General features: G+C 42.6%; 2 protein-coding genes and 2 long non-coding RNA genes across 5 annotated transcripts; 2 read left to right on the top strand and 2 right to left on the bottom strand.

Moving 5' to 3' along the window:
• Nucleotides 1-1,359: 1,359 nt before the first annotated feature.
• LOC130685313 (uncharacterized) lies at nt 1,360-2,194 on the bottom strand. The gene is made up of 3 exons (XR_008999570.1): nt 2,047-2,194; nt 1,880-1,980; nt 1,360-1,786 (listed from the first exon to the last, which is right to left on the bottom strand). It is a non-coding gene; the product is annotated as an uncharacterized LOC130685313 (long non-coding RNA).
• A 516-nt stretch (nt 2,195-2,710) lies between these two features.
• Nucleotides 2,711-6,087, top strand: LOC130685243 (protein regulator of cytokinesis 1-like). 2 transcript variants are annotated; one of them, XM_057508510.2, is made up of 12 exons: nt 2,711-2,871; nt 2,952-3,093; nt 3,160-3,524; nt 3,598-3,745; nt 3,812-3,976; nt 4,035-4,274; nt 4,337-4,468; nt 4,544-4,702; nt 4,771-4,920; nt 4,984-5,109; nt 5,214-5,294; nt 5,500-5,640. In XM_057508510.2, the coding sequence occupies exons 1-11, from the start codon at nt 2,858-2,860 to the stop codon at nt 5,265-5,267; spliced, it is 1,695 nt and encodes a 564-aa protein (XP_057364493.1). In that variant the 5' UTR covers nt 2,711-2,857; the 3' UTR covers nt 5,268-5,294; nt 5,500-5,640. The 2 variants fall into 2 exon arrangements, with proteins under 2 accessions (XP_057364493.1, XP_057364492.1); XM_057508509.2 differs by lacking the exon at nt 5,214-5,294 and having other exon boundaries at nt 5,500-6,087.
• A 1,460-nt stretch (nt 6,088-7,547) lies between these two features.
• LOC132087818 (uncharacterized) lies at nt 7,548-8,714 on the bottom strand. Its single transcript, XR_009420639.1, has 2 exons — nt 8,147-8,714; nt 7,548-8,079 (listed from the first exon to the last, which is right to left on the bottom strand). It is a non-coding gene; the product is annotated as an uncharacterized LOC132087818 (long non-coding RNA).
• A 6,590-nt stretch (nt 8,715-15,304) lies between these two features.
• Nucleotides 15,305-19,473, top strand: LOC130685250 (E3 ubiquitin-protein ligase Arkadia-like). Its single transcript, XM_057508517.2, has 5 exons — nt 15,305-15,779; nt 15,909-17,218; nt 17,292-17,392; nt 17,488-17,693; nt 17,810-19,473. Exons 1-5 carry the CDS (start codon nt 15,705-15,707, stop codon nt 17,870-17,872), a joined length of 1,755 nt encoding a protein of 584 aa, XP_057364500.1. The 5' UTR covers nt 15,305-15,704; the 3' UTR covers nt 17,873-19,473.
• The last annotated feature ends 1 nt before the right edge of the window (nt 19,474 follows it).

A 19,474-nucleotide genomic window follows, 5' to 3' on the forward strand; every position in this document is an offset into this window, starting at 1 on the left:
ACCTTTCCTCTTGAAAAAGGAGGCGTGTGAATACCATGACAGGTACCAAACCGAAAGTGTTGTGAAGAGGGGGCACCGAAGAACACGGGAAAGCTTGAAGGCCATCCTTGGATTGGCCACTACTTTCAGTTGTTACCTTCTTTATTCTTTCAAATTCCAGTAAATCCGATTGGGTTGCAGTAGGCGACAGCCTGACATCACCGGAAACGAATCGAATCAATTAAATTTTGTAGACACATACAAAGTGAAAAGAAAAAGTAACTCTCTTCATTTCTGTCGCTTTAATCTTCAGCTCTAAAGCTGAGCATTCTCAAGATTTTGAATGGTTGGACGGACATAGCTGGGCATTACTGCCTCTCCTGTGTAAATGAAAATCAGGACGAAGATCAAGATTAAACGCATCTTGGAAACTAAGGACCAAACAGGGAATTTCAATACATCACTACTGTAGTTCGTAGTGATGTGAGCCTCGCAGACCTAAACTTTTATTGAACCAAGGCTATCCTTTTGAGAGCTGTAAAAGTTAATTACGCTATAGTTTATGCAAGGCCATGTATTATTAACTCACCCCTCATCAACGAAAAGGCCAAATTTATGCACCTTAAAAAAAATATACCATTTAAAGTGAATCACGTGAAAACAAAAGTGGGATAACATTCGTGTTTCGTAAAAGTGAAAATTGTCACGAAGCCAAAAGCGGAGAAAATTCAACCAGGTGTGCGTAATTATCGTCTAAGGAGTCTTCCATCCGACGGCATTGCAATGTTGAATAGCCTGTTATAACCATACATTACAACAACAAGAATTCAGGTTTAATTAAACGATGCAACAGGTAACCTACCCCCGGGCCACACTTTTCAGCGTTTTCACGACTGGCGCACCAGAAAGATGGTCCCCAAGTGCACGGCTCCTTCCCAACCACGTTTTTCTCAGCCACTAACGTGATTGTTAAAGAATCGATTGCACAATAAAACTCATTATTGCTGAAAAAAATTGCTTTTCTCAACAGTAAAATGTATTTACCGATGAAGGCGATAACAAGGACGAAGCAAAACAGGATCATCCACAGAGAGCGCATTTCTGTTTTTGTGAACAGACGATTGTCAACTATATGAGTCTTAACGAATTGCCTCGTGTCCTAAATATGGCTGTTGAAATATATAACACATGCGCACTGCACAGACCTGGCACACCTGTTATTGCGATTGATGTATTCTGAGCGGGTGCCAGCACACGGAATTTTCTAGATCCCCTAGTTTAGGTCATGACGCAAGCGTGACATGTGCCACATGTTGGTGTTAAATGATCGTATATCATCACCGAATTCATATTTATCATATGAAGTAAAAGAATACTCAATTCAAATAAAAACTATGAATATATATTAGCTGGGCATTCCTACTGATTCAGCAAGCAACATGTTTACAGAGACAGAGGCGAGATATCGGCTCGTGGACGCTAAGAAATGAGGGATTTTTTTTAGGGTTTTAAGAGAGGAAGTACAACGAGCAGTTCGAATGAAATCAACAGTCTGTAAAACTTAATGACCAAGATAAAGCAAATAATGGAATAACAACAAGGTGCGTGTAGCGCGTTTCCAGTTCAATATAGGCAACATGTTTCACTTTCTCTAAATTTGGTACGAAGCTAATAATTGCCCACTATCTTCCATATAAGGACATAACAAATAAAGATAACAAATGAAATAATAAAACTCGTTTTTCTCTGCTGGAAAAGTGTCGTCTTATTCGACACTCCAGTTGACGCTCTCGCAGTACTTGATGGCCTATTACACATATCCCAGATGAAAGAAAGAAAGAGAAAAATACATTAAAAGTCTAACGTCTATCAGAAAACTGCTTTAAAGCTATCGTTTTACCTCTACTCCACATTTTTCTGCGTTTTCATAACTGTGGCACCAGAAAGACGGGCCCCAAGTACATGGATTTCCACCCACAGTGACGATATCTTTTGCCTCTACTTTAATAGTTTATGAAATGCCAAATAAATAGTGAAATAATACGAAACAAGAAGTGAATAAGTTACCAATAGAGGCGAAGACCAAAACTAAACAGATGAATATTAAGAAGTAACGCATTTTGTACGACTGATGGATGCGAACTGTGACAGCGGGATGACAACTTGATGTACACTACCCGTTTTATGGCAGTTAGTGACGCACCCTTCCATGAATCATCGTTTGAAACACCTGCATTTTTTTTATTGCTTAGGACGACATTCACATAAACGAAAACCGGTATAGACTTTTCCGGCATTTTAAACAAATAGTGGGTATGCGTCATACGTGCCATACAGCCCAATTTAAGCTAGATTTTTTGCATTGATAAGCACCCCGTAGCGTTACTGTATGCACGTTTTGAATTTCATCATCTTCACACAATAAATGTAAAAAAAATCTTGGAAATTTTATTTTTGCCTACGCGCATTTGCAGTGGGGTAGTACGTTGCTCTATTTGGTTTTTTTAAAGCTTCCCATCAAACCATTGTTTTCCGTTAGTAAAAACATTCCCTGATAAAAGTGTAAGTTACATACGTTAATAACCTTTACCTTGTTTAAAAAGATATGATGGAAAAGAAAAAAGAAAAGAAGGGTTAGGGAATCTTCAAACTTTAAGTAACAAGCGGCAACGGCGCACGTTCAAATTCACACCAATAGGAAGCAGCATAGCGTTGAGCCAACCGTAGCACCCGACTCTACACGTTTTCAAATAGGCAACGACATAACTGAGTTCCAAGTCGGTGTGTGAGCATCAACGGTTTTGCTAGTGCTGCAGCTAGTGTTTTATAAAAAAACTAGCAATTTTATTAGTTTTCGCGCTACAGGATTTTAATCAAGATGTCTGTTGACAAGTAAGTTCTGTAACCCCATTTTTCTGTTGTTATAAGTTCATTTATTGTTCTAGAACTAAAACTTGTTGTTCGACCTAAAGAGCGTTCGAGGAGGAATTTTTAAGAGAAGGTACTGAAGTCTTAAAGCATGTAATTCCAAAAATGGTACAAATATGGAAGCAGCTGGGCTTCCCTACAGCCAAAATACAGGAAAGGTTTAGGACAGCAGTTTCTCATCACAAGGTAAATTCAGAGGTTGCTTGACCCTAGATAGAAGATTACATCTAAAAAATTATTTGTTGATTTCAGGAACTTTGGGATTCCATGCTTGAAGAAGAACAAAACAATAAGAAAAAAATTGTCAGCACCATTGATCGTCTGGGAAGGCAGCATCACCAACTGTGCAAGGAATTGGGCACACATTATAGAGAATTTGGTGATGAAATCCCTCTTTTAGAGATGGAGAAACTGCTCCAAGAAACCCTAGCTGGACTCAATAAAGAAAAAGAAGAAAGAATGAAGTCTGTAAGAGCTTTGTTTCATGAAGAAGATAAGCTCTGTGCTAGGCTGAATGTGGATCCTTGTTCATTGAATCGAGATCGTATCCCTACATCTGATCAATTCAACATGTTACAGGAGTTAGTTAACAAACATAAGATGGAAGTTGTTACCAGGTAAAAATAAATTTTGGGTGCTTAATGGCTATACTTTACAATGAACAGATGTTAACCTAAAACATTGATTTAGGCAAGGACAATTTGTTACAATGAGGGACTCTATCAAAAATTCCATGGCGGAGTTGGAGATGTCAGCCCGTTCCTCATTTGAAATGGATCTTCTCGTAAGCGATCCCCAAAGCATTTCCTTGTCAGATGCTGACATGAACAAAATAAAGGTGTGAAAAGAAATAGTTACGCTGTGATTCACCGAACCTTGAATCTTTGAATTCTATTTAATCTAGGAAATACAACAGGGATTAGTTTCACGAATTGAAAAAAATAAGCGCAAAACGGCGGATCTTTGGTCTGTCATTGAAACTTTGTGGGATAGACTGAACATTGAACAAGATGTCCGGCAAATTCTTCACATGCAAAATCGAGGTTCTGCACCTTCGACCATTACATCGGTACGTTATAAGAACCAACTAGGTTTTGAAAATACTAAAGTAAACGATTGGTTTTCAGCTTGAGAAGGAATTGGCTCGTCTTGAAGAGTTAAAACGACAAAACATTGAACGTTTTATCCACGCTGTACGCCAAGATTTGATAAGCTGGTGGGATCGGTGTTATGTTTCCGACGCTGAACGTCGTAACTTCACTCCGTTTTATGCCGAACTTTACACGGAAGATCTGCTAGAGCTCCACGAAGCTCAAGTGGAAAGATACAAGGAGCTTCACACAACACATAAAGACATCTTCCAAAAGGTAACATCACGTTGTCTTTCAAACGCTTTATTCTGGGTATACTCACGGTCGTAATGCTTAAGGTGCTCCATCGTGAAAACCTTTGGAAGAGGATGGAGGATATCGAAGCCCGTGGAAGGGATCCGTCAAGGCTGTTTGGCAATAGGGGTTGTGCTCTCCTCCAAGAAGAGAAAGAGCGCACAAAGATAATGAAGGTAGTGGAGATATTTCTTAAAAGTTGGAGCCATTCCAATTAATTTGTCGGAACCGATTTTCTTTTTAATTAATAGGAACTTCCTCGTGTCGAGGCACAGCTAACGGAATTATTAAATAACTATGAGCGGACTCATGGTCATGTGTTGCAAATTAACGGCCAGGACTACCGCCAAGTAGTTATCAACCAGTGGGTACTGTACGAAGAGCAAAAAGAAAATGAGAAGCTCCAGCGGGTAATTTCTACAGCAATAAATCTCTGCAGAATCATTTGTTTAAATCTTGCATTATTTGTTCAATGCAGCAAAGAGAGCGGGCCGATAAATTGGTAGAAGAGGCAAAAGGTGGTGCCAAACCGAATACCCCAATGAAACGCCGTTTGGGGACTACCGCCGCCATTCGAACCCAAATGGAGTCGCCTAAAGCGAAACAAAGGAAGCTGCTGATGCCATCGGTGAGATTTTCGTAATAAACATTATATTCATAGCTAGTCTGACCAAATGTTTCTTTGGAAAAGACGGCTCCTCAGCAACGTATGGGACCAGGTCGACGTATCCTGACAGAAGCAATGGTTAATCAGCTTCCACCGGGAACACCGAGTGATCATGACGCCTCGGTCATGTCGACTTACTCGGTATTTACTGTAAGTTTCCAAGTATCCTACGACGTTCTCCTTGTGCATAATAATTATATGACAAATAACCTCTTCTCGTACTGTCCAACGCTTCCCTTGCGTCATAAATGCAGGAAAACATTGCTGCTCGTATACAGGGTGCCAGCTCGCCAAACCAAAACTATTGAAGATATATCTATATTTTTTTTTATCAAGTAAAAGATCTTTTTTTCCTGAATCTCACGTAGTGTTCATGTTGAATCCTATGCACACCTCCCCCGTTTGAGCACTTGTAGTTTAGTCCTTACTAGTCATATTTCTTCCCTGTTTTGCCTTAGTTAGGCAGTAGTTTTAAGTAGTTGGAAGGGTTTACATTTATTTTGTGTTAGTACGTTATTTATCTTTATTTCTCGTTTGTAGGAGACTTTACAAAAAGCCAGGCAGGCAAAATGCGTGAATTCGACAGTGCTGATGGAAAGCACGCCATCTTCTAGTCGAGGGAATGCTACGCCCATGACTGCTCCGCACCGTCGTAGTACACGTTTGGCTGCGGGGTCAACTCCGACATTGACGCCCCAATCTGCACGAACCCATCACCCAATGTTTCGGCGTTCGAAATCCCATTCCATTATGCCTGCACCTCTTACCACCAAACTAACGCCTGCCCGATCCACCCCCAAACTTGCAATTCACAAGCGCCCTTTCCTTTTGTAAAGGTCACTTTTTCATTTCAGTTTCGATTTTTTAAACTAATATTCATTTTTTTTTTTAATATTCAGCTGGCGGATTGGTAAAGATTGTTTTTTGATGCTGGTGTGTTCTTGCACACAATATGTTGTACATAAATTTGCCTTCTTTCGCTGTTCCTTAATGTTAATTGATCAAACTAAGCTTTGCGCTGTAGTGTGCAGTCTCATTTAATTCGAAATTCGTTTTTCAGTTTATTAACAAATATTTCGTGTAATGATCATTAAACAAGGTTATGGAATAAAATATTCGTAGTTTGCAATAATTTGTCTTCAAGGTTGACTTTCAATATGGAATGCGGTATTTTGATTACTCCCGTGAAGCTTACTGGCAGTGTAACTTGAAATGAAAAAAAAAAAAAAAAGATTTACAAATTCATTATATAAATTTTTTTTTAATTTGAAGCAAACTGTTGCATTGGCGATGCGTGAGATCCCATTTGACATTTGTATCCAGTATACTCGAGAATATGGCAGCCATTTCCTAAAAAAAAACATTAATCGCCTGTGAAAAAGAACAATTATAAAATTTCTTTAAAATCTAAGAAATTTAATAAAGCCGGTTGCGATTCTTTTCTCTTTAGCGATTTGTGGGTCCTCAAAAGGACCCTTTAAAAAAAAAGGGGGATGACACAGAGATGGATGGACAAAGTCATATGGAAAGAGCGAAATGACAAAAAAATCGACATAACTGGAGCAATTTCAAGAGTTGTTTTTTTTTGTTGTTGTTGCATGAGGAAATAGAAAAGACAAAATTTAAAAAAAAGAGGAAAAAGAATGCTTTCTGGAAACAAAATGAAAAGATGGAGGAACAAAAAAAAAAAGAGATGCAAAATCATTACAAATCACAAATCAAGTATATAACGTTCGATTGCAGCGAAATGATGAGGCTTTAAGGGTGGGGGGCGAGAGACACGATCCTTTGTTTGGAGGAGGAACTTGGGTTTTATCACAATCCTCTTTAAACAAATTAGCGACTGGCAAGCGGCCCACACGATAGCCATTAACCACCGTTACTGACTTTGGGACATAAAACAAGTAAGAGAGAAAAAAATTTGGCATTCACACCGATGCTGAAAGATGGGGTGATTCTTACTAGATGAACAATGAGCATTCACACTCTTCTTCACATCCGACATAGCTTTTGTTTTTGTTTAAAAATAGAGGCTCGAACGCCCTAAATCTTCTGATCAAATACACATAGGTAGGGATGGGGTGATAAACACGCTTTGTACTCTACCATTATTTACAATTTTGTAAGAAATTTTTCGACAGAGCGAGTGAGGATCAGCCAATTGACCATTTCTTTAGCTTAATTTTCTTTCCAGCTGACAAAGTTTCCCTGATGCCAGCAGCTTTGCGTTCTTGTCTCCTATTCAAAGGTTCGTCGTTTTCAAATCTATGGCAAAATTTTCTCTGGGCTAGACTATAGAAATGTGGTCTCCGCTGCAAGTTATACAAAGGTGACCCTCAATCGTTCGAACAAGAGGTGAGGGAGATGGTGGAGGGGATACAAACACTTTGATACTTTTTTAATTGTAAATTGTCAGCCTTTGTTCCAAAATCCAATTCAAATTCCAAGGTCTTTAACGAATGCACTATTCCGTTCGTTTTCTTTTTTGTAAAGAGAGCATTCGGTGGGGAAGGGGATGGGGCGAGATGGAGGTGATGACGACGTGTGCTATGTGAGAGTAGGGTATATAGGAATTTGATGATTGTGCATTCTTAGGCCTTGATGTTGAGGAGCATCTTCAATTGATTGGATATTTCTTGGAACTGTTCTTTGTGGTATGTAGCATTTGAGGTGGTCCAGTGAGGTGGAGGTTTAGGAAGACTGGCCGCCGCTGGAGCCTCACTGAATTTTGCACCCGCATAGAATAGCCCATTGGTTGATGGTGATGCTCGGTTGGGACTTGATTTGGAAGAGGTGTATGAGTGTGAGCGAGGGCTACCAGATTGGACGCTTCTTGGTGAACCATAGCGTCTTCTTGCACCAGATTCAGGAATGGCAATCGGCTGAGCAGTAGGTGTCCTGCTTGCCCTGTTAGGGGTCACAGCCGCAGAGGACTGGCTTGAAATGGCCATGTCCTCTATGGGATTGCCCGTGGACGTCGAGCAGGCACGGCCCCGTCTAACTCCACCGTTGTTAAGGCTACTCTTGGCAGTAACCATGATTCTCATCACTTCTATCTTGATATTATTCAGCAAACAGCAAACAAGTATTTTTCTTCTCTTGGTTCCGAATCGACCTCAACTACATAAACATTTCAACTTTTTAAAAACAACTAAAAAAATTAATTTGCAACTATATGAGCGCTTACCTGTTGATGAGATCACAAAACACAACGAAAAAGGCGAATATGGATGATAACGCGCAATACACACAAGTGGCCGTAAATATACAGGCTTGACGCCACCAAACAAAGGAGCAAGATGGCGGCGGGGACGCAACGGCGACCTGCTTGGGTTTTTCCACTACGCGATATATACGACGGGTATTGAATAGTAGATGGAGTTGATGTGCTTGGGAGGAGAGAAAGGCAACGTTTTCTCTTACCGACGACACACAAACGAGAAAGAACTTTCTTCTCTCGTTGTCTTCTTCCTTCGAAACAAAACTGTTCTTCGAAAACAAGTTTGGTTCTAATTGCGCAATATTGCCCAATAAATGACTCGCTGAAAAATCTCTCTTACCCCTTTCTTGACAAATCGAATAGCAGTTAACCGTATTTCAAAAACGAATTTTACACAGGGGCTAAAAAAGAGAGGAACGAATCACAAAAGATTTTTTTTAGAAATTTCCTTGTCTTTTACAAAGGCTCTGACTTCGCGTCTAACGACTTAAACACTTCCCGGCTAACTGACTGAAGGTTGGCCAGCGGGCGCTTGGCTTGCGTCGATGGCCTACATGACGAGAAAAAAAATTCCCCAAGGCCGGATGTGCAGTTTTCAGAAGAACAAGGGATGGAGCTAATTTTTCCCTTATGGCAGAGCCACCTGGCGATCTTTGCTATTTCGTCATAAATTATTAGTTTTCAACGCTAATGCGCCAACTTTTGCATTTCGAGGCTACTAAATAGAATTGGAACATTGTTTTAAAATAAACTTAACAACAATAATTTGTGCATTTTTGATGTATTGTTTAATTTTCTTTGTCTATTAACGAATTTTCTAGATGGCGTTAGTCGACATCAAGCTTTTTCTCTTTGTCCCTCAGTAGCCAATGAGAATAAGGCTGGCAGGGATCACGTGATGTCTGACACACCAAGGAGAAAACAAGGACAACGTTGATTTTCTTATTATTCAAAAACGTACAAACAGCGAAGCAAGAAAGTATGATAGCTTATTCGCAGGTTCTCTATTTCGGCAAAAAAAAATTCCCCGGTGATCTGATTCAACTACTTCCAAAAAAAGAATGAAATGAATACATGTTAAAGCCTGAGTAATGGTAGTTGTGCACACTAGCCAATGTCGAAATATTTTCCACCGTCATAGAAACAGGAGTGTGGGCTGATATTTCGAAAGCCCCTGGAGTCTCTCCTTTCCGCTCCCAACGTTGCCAAATGCTGCACCAAGATGGCGGTTGAAATAAGCTCCAGGCACCCTCCTCTGCCAGTAGAGATAGCACGGACTCATGGTTTTGGTTTCTCCCTGCGTCGAGCGCGCGAGTTCAGTCTTGGTCAGTAAGCTGCCGGAGGTAGTCGAAAGTGAGTTTTCGCGCGCCTGTGTGGAGTGTGTGTGTGCATCGTGCGGGCTACGTCACGCAGCTGGGCCATATCCAACTTGAAAATATCGAATGATTGCATATATATAGTTTTTCTCTGATTCATGAAACTCTCTGGACATGAATTGGTGTGTTGTGGATCGAATTGTTGAAGAATCATGATAAGTCGTTAGATCGACCGAGACCCAAAAGTGCAGTCTGTGCGAACCACGTTGTTGCCGCCATCGCCGCTAGTTTGTCGCTCGTCGAGCTTGGATATATATCTTTGTTCGTGCAGAACTTCAAGTTTATAGGATAACATATTACCAATTGAGGTAAAGATAAAAAGAAAAGCATAAAATGTGATTGTTGAATTCAAAGTCTGACGTGAGAGCTACGTTTTTGCAGCATGAAAATCGATTTCAGATGGAGGGATTCCGGTCCTGCGCTGCTTGCTTTGGGGGAAAGGTTCCTACTACACAACTTGGAAAGGGGAGGGAGAGAGAGAGAGAGAGTCTAGAAGGTGATGGCGGAAGGGTAGTACTAGAAGTAGTCATCGCAGATTGGGAATGCTAATCAAAATAAAGTTGTCTACGTTTCTTTCAAGTGGAAGTAGTCCTTTTTGGGTTTACTAAAATGTTGTGTTGTAGGATATAGAAAAGCGAAAGAAAAACTGGAAAATGTGAAAAGGAGCGCGCGGAAGAAAGCGCCTTTTTTCCACTCTCGCTTAGGCAACTTTCCCACTTGTATATCCAGCCATCCGCTTTTACTCCGCCCACCTCTCTCCCCTCCTTTTCTCTCTCTCTCTCTCTCTCTCTCTCTCCCTCTCGTCTCTGTATTCCGTCTTTTCTCTTCTCTCTCCCTGTATCCCGCCGTCTCTCTCTCTTCCTTCGTTTCTGGGTTCCCACCCGGAGGCTATCTGGCTTCCAGCAGTGCAGGTGCAGGGCCCGGCAATTTGGCTCCGCCAGTGTTGACCAGAAAATCCTCCTTCTCCTCCTATTCCTCCCCTCTTTTCTCTGCCAAGAAAATATAATAAGACCCGAGGGTGTAGGGTGAACAAGTGGTGGTGGTTGGTAGAGAGAAGGTCTTTGAAAAAAAAAAAAAGGAAAATTACAAGACAGAAACCCCCCAAAATAAATTAAATTTTATCTCATCCGGTCTGGTTCTCTCTTGCGTTTAAAAAAATAATATTATATATTAATCTTTTTTTTTCTTTCAACCGTTCTACTTTTTTTTTTTAGTTGAGGCCAATCTTCAAGAAAACAACTCTTAAAGCAATACAAATTTGAATGGAGTCTTCCCACGTCGGAGGGTCGTCGGCGACCAACAACAGCAACGCCCGTTCGTCTCCTCTTGGACTTCGAACTCTGACCGGTAATTATCATTTTGACATTTAAATTACATATCTTTTGTGTACGCATATTCCCTTTAGGAAGCAAAACATTGCACCGTGTTCCAGGAAGAGATTAAAATCTCTTTTGTTTTGAAATTTTTTGTTTTTTTTAAATATTTTTAATCCCGAAAAAGATTCAGTCGTGGTCAGAAGGTCTAAAAATAGGGTTCCAAGATGTCGCTGGTTGTTTTTATCCCTGACCCGGGGGGTACTCTTGTGCCAAAAAGGGTGTACCCCAGACAAACTCAGACATAGTATAAAATGTTCCGCGATTGAATTCCTGGATATTGTGTTAAGCCTGAAAAAGGTTTTTTTTTCCCTTCGTGTGATATTCATCCCCACTGTGTCAAGAAGAAAAATTGGGGGTCTGCTAGGAAAATTACTGTTCGAAGATTTTTTCTTTTTTTAAAGAGGGGGTAGAAGCCTGGAGGGAGACTTAACCCTCGCGCTCCTCCCACTCTTTGTTAAAAATGTTTCTTTTGTGAACCCGGAAAAGCTTTGTACTTTTTTCAGTCCTAGCCGTTCGAAAAAGAAACTGTCAAAAAATCAGCGTAGTTGGTTGGTAACTTAAACTTGAAGATATTAAAATTTATCATCGAAAATAAAGTTGGACTATTTGATTGCCGAACCCCTTACCGTTGACGGTATAACATTTTTGAAATGTAATAATCCAGGAGGATCGTGCATACGGTAGCTGACGATAAATCAATTGATTGGATTAGATATGCCCTAGCAGGAAGCCTAAGCTTTATGCATATTAAATACAGCTTGAACGTTGGGTTCAGTTTCTAAAATAAAATTTCGAATCTAAATTTAAAGAACCAGAAAGAAAAAAAAGGGCTGCTGTCCGATAGGTTGTGTGAACTCTGACCTCAAGCCTCGTATTTCATGTCACCTGCACCCCCCCTGCATCCCCCGTTTCCCTCCTGCTGAAATAATTCTTTTCTGGTTTCACAAAAAGAAAAGAAAAATAAAGCAAAAAAAGAAGTCTTTTCAGTTTCTCCCAACCCCATCTCCTACCGAGTCCCTCCGCCAACCTCCTTTCTTTTCCTTTTTTTTTTTTTTTTTTTTTTTTTTGTATATCGACCCGCTCTCTCCCGACAATACGAAGATTGGGTACAAAAGGGAGCTGATGAATAGAAGTGGGTAGAGAAAGAGAACCCTCCTCATCCTCCTCCGGGGAAAATGCAGCAGCGAACGCACTAGGTACTTACTTACTACCCGGGGGAGGGCAGACACACATCGCTTAAATGCGCTATGTATTATGTATAAACGCAATCATCTTTAAATACGATATTCTTGATGTATTTAGAAAGAAAAACAAAATTCTTTAATTCTTTTTTCTTTTCGTTTCGTAGATTTGATTCCAGCAGCTGGTAGGCTCAGTCCTGTCCCATTCTATCGCGTTGCCAATTCAAGATCTCAGCAAGAAACCAAGGTAATAGAAAATTCAATAAATATAACAATTGGGAATAGTAGTAGTAGTCGTTGTTGTTGTTGTTGTAATAATAATAAATTCGGCACAGATCAAATCGCCGAAAAAAAAACTTTTTATTGGATGCATGACGAGACAGAAAGCTCTTTCCGATGAACGTTTGTGAAGTTATTGATGGAGGACCCCCTCCTGTTTGAGCTAACAAGCGTTGCCAATGTGCGTACAACAAAAAAAAAAAGAGGAAGACGTAGGACCTATATAGCACTAAAATGTTACTAAAAAAGAAGACGGCGGTGCTCTTAGAAATCCCCCCTCTTTCTTTGAAAAAAAAAATCCCGCCTCTGATACATACGAATTTTTATTAGTAGAGTGTGACTAAATTTTGAGAGACCTCTCGATTTCGGATTTATTTTTTTTTCTCTTGTCGATCGAGAGGAAAAAGGGGTCCGCCCTTCAATTCGTTTTCTCTTTACAACCGGCATTGTAGTAATACAATTTTTTTATGATGATGATCTCAAAAAAAAAAAACGGTACGACCCAATTTCGAGTCATCCCTTATTCAATTCAAAGTCGTCTAAAAACGAAGCATAAGACTTATCTTATAATTCGAGATAAAAAAAAGACATTAAACTTAATTTTGTATTTTTCTTTTAAAAAATGATAACACGTAATAGGCGAGTACGAGTCCTAGTAGGAAAAGAGCTCGACTGGCCTCGGGAGGTGGAGGGGCGGTTGTGATGGGTAGCGGCGGCGGAGGGGGTGAGTCTCGCACTACGCCGTCCCCGCCACTCTTGTCGGCGCCTCAGCCCGTTGTTGCACCATCGCCCCATCCCAGGGAGCGTGAGAATCACAATCCGCACGCTGGAGGTCCTGGCGTTCCTGGAGATCGCGAACGACGGAGGCACTCGTCTAGAAGTTCTGCCCGTTGCGTCCCCAGGTGAGTACTTGGTTGGAATGATTATGCTCGTTAAATTAAAAATCGTTCAATTTTAAATTTGATTTTAACGCGATGAAATGGATATCTGAAATTCTAGTCCGCATTTGAGACGGTGCCGGTACCGTGATGGCAACGGTGGAACTAGCGCTTCTAGCGGCGGCCAGAGACCAGGAGCTGGCCCGTCTCAACATCAGCAACAACAGCAACAGCCTCAACAACATTCGCCCGGCAACAGCGGCGCCAACAACGGGTCGGGTGGTAGCAATAACAACGGCGGCGGCCAGCAGCTCGCTGCCCAATCGGCGGCGGTGGCAGCAGCGGCGGCAGCGGCCGCGGCCGCCCTTCATTCGGCTTCCTCCCATCACAATAACCCGGGAATGGTGCTCGACTTGAGCCAGGTAATGCCCTTTCAGGGCTCATTCGTTATATTATACAACACATACAAATGTGTGTCTGGAGCGGATGCGTCTGTGTTGTTGTTGTTGCTAACCGGTCGATCCCCTTTTGCGCGACCTCCGCGCCATCTACCGCCTCGTTATTGAACATCAACCCTCGGAGCTTACCAGTGAAAATCCGACGTTTTTCCTTATCAGTTTGGCTATCTTCTTCGTCATTGTGGCCTAGAAAAGGAGTGGGTACCTTTAAAGTTAAAGTAATTTCGAGTCTAGAAAACAACTTTCCGGGCCAGGCAGACCAGCGGTGAAAACGCGCCAGAAGAAAAAGGCACGATCTTTTTTCGTTCTTTTTTTTTTTTTTTTTCTAGTTAGATTGTTATTCTGCACGATTCGAAAAAAAAAGAGATGGAGAGGGGTGGAGCTACGAAATGAAAACAATAATAGTACGTGTACTACGGCCCCAGAGAGGAGGAGGTGCAAGAATGCGTCTTTTGGCTCCGTTTCAAGGACGGGCCAACAAAACACGGAAGAGAGCCAAAAGATAGAAAGGGAGAAATGGAGAGAGAGAGAGAGAGAGAGAGAGAGAGAGAGAGAGAGAGGTTGGATAACGGAGCTGTGTGGAAATCAGCTGACGAGGGGCGAAGTTTAAAAGAGAAGAGAAGTAAATAGAAGAAGGAAAGAAAACAAAAATACGAGTAGAAAGAGAGAGAGAGAACTGGATGTGCTCGTCTGTGTACTGCGCAGCTCCGGAGTTGTTGTCGATAGTCCCTTCTATGTTTCTCCCTCTGCGCTCAACTGCGCCGTCGCCGTTTTGTCCGTCGATCTGAAAGCGGAGCGGCCATTCCTCCAGCCCGTTTCATTCCACATGGATTTCGTATATGCGCGTGTGTGTGTGTGTGTGTGTGTATATATACATACACACACGGCATGACAGAGAGAAACGGATCGATGACGCCATCGCTGCACGTTTGCACGAAACACAAACCCTAGGACCAATAATAATCATCAGGTCATCTGGTTTCCGCCACGGCAAGGCCAAATTTCAAATACTTTCAAATTTTTCGCTCGCTTCATTTTTTTTTCTCGTAGCGTCTTTAAAACAAACGCATTTTTATGCGAGGCAATCTCGATAAGATAAGACCGAAAGAATTTCTGCCCTGAATCGAGGGAGTAACGAAAGGAAATCTGGTTAATTTGATGAGACGGGGTGGGCAGGATGTCACTGACGTAGTCGCTGCCAAAAAGGAAGTAGCACAGTGCTGCGCAGTAAGATATGAGCAGCAAACGAAAAAAAAAAAGAAGATAAAAAGGCAACGTCAGTGAGAGGCAGCCGCACGGTAATGGCTTCAACTGTGGGTGTAGTTTTGTGTCCGTAAGGTCCCCCCCCCCCCCTTGTATTCAGAACCTTGGCCCAGGAACGAAGAAGGAGCCACAATCGTGTGTTGGTGGCCGACTAGTCCGTTTCGTTTTGTTGTGTACATCTTTTTTTCGTGCAGGGGACCGTGATGTGTTTAAATATAATGTGGGTTGAATGTTGTTCCAGTTGTTGGTGACCTGTTAAAACAAGAGATTCCGTCCTGACGGGGACACAACTACACCGATAGGCGCAAATACTTTATTTTGTATTCGCCTTGTCGTAAAGTCGGAATTTAAATTCGGAATGTCCTCTCCTGTTTCTATTTTGGCAGGATTGAATTAAGGAATTTCGATCTTTTTTTTTTTTTATTGGTGGTGTATGTGGTGTGTTCTCTGTTCATTCTACTACTACTCTGCCTCTTCAAGGACGTCATAGGCAAACCCGCCCTTCTCTCAGCCCACACCTCCCCCCTCCCGCCACCCGAAAAGTGTGTCGTCGATCGATTCCGTTTTCTCTGCTTCTCCGTGTGTGTTGTGTGTGCGCGCTCCGCTAGTGCCCGCCGCCGCCATCAGTAAGGGTTCCTTTCTCCTCCGCTCCATCCCGATGATTGTCTCCGTGTGCGATCTCTGTAACAATATCATCGTCATACAGAACTGGCTATGCTGATCTGCGCCATGCCCTACACCCGACACGGTGTCGATACGGGGGCAGTGAGTGTCCTTTCCCTCATTACGGTAGGCCATTTCGGCCCCCCCAAACCTCCTTTTCTTTTTTTATTTTTAAATCCAGCTCCGCTATTTGTATTGTTTGGTTTTCATCTATTGCACAATATATTTCTAACGAATAAATAATTATTTTCACAGGTCCCCGTCTCGATTCCGGTCAACCTGCCGCCCCAGTTGAATTCGTTGTACTCGGCTGCTGCGGCGGCCGCTGCGGCAGCGGCCGTGGCGGCCCACGGTCCCGGTAACCACGGCAATCACGGTCCACTACCTCCTCTGTGCACGAGCGCTAGCGGTGGAGGTGGTGGCAGTAGCGGCGGAGGCCCGCATCACATGTCTCAGAATCCCAATTGCCATCAGCAAGTCCATCACCAAGCTCTGTATGGCTGCACTGGCGGCCATCAGCACCACCTGCCGGCCTCTACGCAACTCCACCAGCTGGCCTCTTGCTTGCCTCCTCCTCCGCCGCCTCCTCCACAACACCAGCATCATCAACACCACCCGCACCATCACCCTTACACGCCCATCTACCACCACCATCATCACCATCCGCACCACCATCACCACCATCACCACCAGTTGGCCGGCCATCCTTTAGCCGGTCCGTCACAGGGCCATCAGCCTTTACAGGTTACCTCGCTCGGCGTTGGCATCGGCGTGGGCGTCGGTGTAGGAGTCGGCGTCGGTATGGTCCAGCCGGCTCACAACCAACCCCCCTTTGCTCACGTTCCTCCGCCAACATTGCTCCAGCAGCGGACAGCAGAGTCGGACTACCGCCGAGCTGCTGCCGCCGCCGCTGCCGCAGTCGGTCCATCCGCCTACTCTCAGGCTGGATCCTTCAACCCTATGCCTCTCAATCCCGCAGCTTCCTCTATCGCCTCTTCATCTTCCTCTTCCTCAACCTCATCCTACGGCCACGTCCGTCAGCAGCAACAACAGCAGCAGCAACAACAACAACTCTCCCTCCACCACCAACAATCCATGTCGTCCTTGGCCTCCAGCGGAGGAGGACGGCTGTCGCTCAACAACCAAGGGGGGTACACCATTACGGGCCATTCGAATCCAGGTGCCACTCAGAACCATCCAGGTCTCAATCAACTCCAAGGCCATCCCTTCTTCGTCCACGACGGTCTCCTGCACCATCACCACCACCACCATCAGCAGCAGCAACAGCGTTTGCGAAGAAGTCGCCAAAACAACAACAACAACAACAATAACAATAATAACAATGGGATGATGGCTGCTGGAAGCAGTAATTCCGGCTCAGCCGCAGGTTCGTCCTCATTAGGAGCTTCGTCTTCATCCAGCGCGTCCATCGCGGCAGTAGCGGCCAATGCGGCCACGGTGGCATCCATGTCGGCTGCGGCCGCAGCTGCAGCTGCTAGAAGAGTATGGCGATCAGGACCGACAACCGTTCCACCTCCGTATCCTGGATTCCTGCTCTCTTTCTTGTAAGATTTTTTGATTTTGAAATATGTGTTTGAGTTGGACGTTAAAAATAATCGCGCTTTAAAAAAAATGTAGGGCAATGTTGTCTAATCCGCCGCTGAATTATGGACCCGATTTGGGAGCAGCATCCGCCGATCCCGTCGAGACTGAAAACTACGAAGCTCTTCTCAATCTGGGTAAGGATACAGTTGTTTTCGATAATATTGCCGGTTATACGTTGTTTGAATGGCTTCAGAAATAAATAACATTTTCGTGCGTTTTCTTTTAATAGCCGAACGGTTGGGCGAAGCGAAGCCCCGAGGATTGGCCCGGACGCAGATCGATCAGCTGCCGTCGTATCGATTTTCTGGCGAGATCGAAGAAGGTGGTCAGAGCACTTGCGTCATTTGCATGTGCGAATTCGAGACTCGTCAGACGCTTCGTGTTTTGCCCTGTAGCCACGAGTATCACGCCAAATGCATCGACAAATGGCTCAAGGTAAATTGCATTGATCCACACACACAGCGCGGGGTGTCCCAGTTATTGATCGCTTCCCTTCCCCATTTGTTATTTAGCTTAATATTTAAATTTTACTTTTTTTTTTCATTTGACAGTCGAATCGTACCTGTCCCATTTGTCGTGGCGATGCATCGGAATTCTTTCACAGTCTGGAATAGAATTTAAAAGCAGCGTGTCTTCAGCAGGATGATTAAAATTTTTTTCTGCCCCCGTTTTATCAGCCTGAACGCCATTCACCTCTACCTTCTGCGTCTGTGTACCACACAATCTTCACCACACACACACACACTTGGCTTTAGTGTTTCTGAAAGCAAAAGCAAATCTTCCATAATTTCGTCTTTTGATTTTATCCTTTTGAAAATTGGTATTTTCGTCTCTTGTAATCGCACGGGATACTTTCCCATATTAAAAAAAAAAAAATCTACAAAAAATGATGTATTGTGGCATGTAACCCGTCATCGGTCCTTTTTAGTTTGGGAGCTTTCTATCCTAAAAAGAAAAAAAATGAAAAAAAAAAAAAAAATTTCTGCCGGATGTTGTTGTCCCTTGTAGGCGAGCTTGTTGATCTCACCGTTTTTCTCAATGAATCTGCTGCTCCAAATCCACCATTGAAATCCCAACCCGCCATATTGTTAACACTATATAGTAGAAGAGAACTACAACTTTGCTCCTCGTACGTAGGCATTCCGTCACACTCCCCTCGAATCCATCTGGCTCCAGCACGCGCTATTTCATTTTTTTTTTTTTCCATCCGTCTTTCTTTCTTTAATTTTTTATTTATAAATTTCTTTTGCGTCCTATTTGTCAACATTCGTGAGAATGACTGGTCGCTGTGATAGATATTGCCATCTAGCGTCTGGGCTTGCAGTTTATCTGGGGATTAAACCAACCAATTAACTTCTAATGATTCAAATTTAATTCATTATCAAATATGCCATTCGTTTATGTGTTTTTAGGATAATAGCTATGGTTAGAAAGAAAGCCACCTATTCAATCCAATTTTTTGGGGGGGATATTATTTTTTTCTTCCCTTCGTTGGTTCCAGCGAATCAAGTTATTTTTGAATTCCGTACAATCCACCCCATGTTTCAAAATAGACAAAATCGGGTACACATATTGGTTCGCTTGCTATACATATACCTCCTACCCCGAGTCCATCTTTTCTATCACTCATTTTTTTATTGCCATCGTTTCTTTCTTCCTTCCCCGCAAAAAAAAACGTCGAGTGCAAGTGTTGTCTATATTATTATTGTTACACAAATTACAAAAAAAAAAACCTACCTACCACTGGCCTAATGAATCACGCGTTAAATTTATTTTCTTCTTCCTCAATGGATTCTCACCCACTCTGAGATGATGTAATTATTTCGAAATTTTGCCGTGGTGTCTCATCCATCCTCTTCTCTCTACTTTTCTTCAAATAATCTTGTGTGTCTTGTAACTGTTTCGTTCCTCAACCGTTCAGCTAATAATCCCTCTATCGTGAGAGAGGGTCAGTGCAGTATCCTTTTACAAAACACACTGCTCTCTTCTCTATCTCTTCGTACACTTGTCTATTAAACAAACGATTGTAAATCCTTTTTGCTCGCCACATTGTTTTCTGTTCTTTTTCTTGTGTGTTACTGAATTGATCGTTTTCCTCCTCTTCATCCCATCTTTGTTTGTCAATCCTTTTTTTTCGTCTAATGTTTCGCTCCTGTCCCTCTCGAGAGCTCGAGAGAAGTTTTTACATATTGGAATATGTTTTGTTTGTTTGTTTG

This window comes from Daphnia carinata, chromosome 3 (assembly GCF_022539665.2).
Source record: "Daphnia carinata strain CSIRO-1 chromosome 3, CSIRO_AGI_Dcar_HiC_V3, whole genome shotgun sequence".
NCBI classification, from domain to species: Eukaryota; Metazoa; Arthropoda; class Branchiopoda; order Diplostraca; family Daphniidae; genus Daphnia; species Daphnia carinata.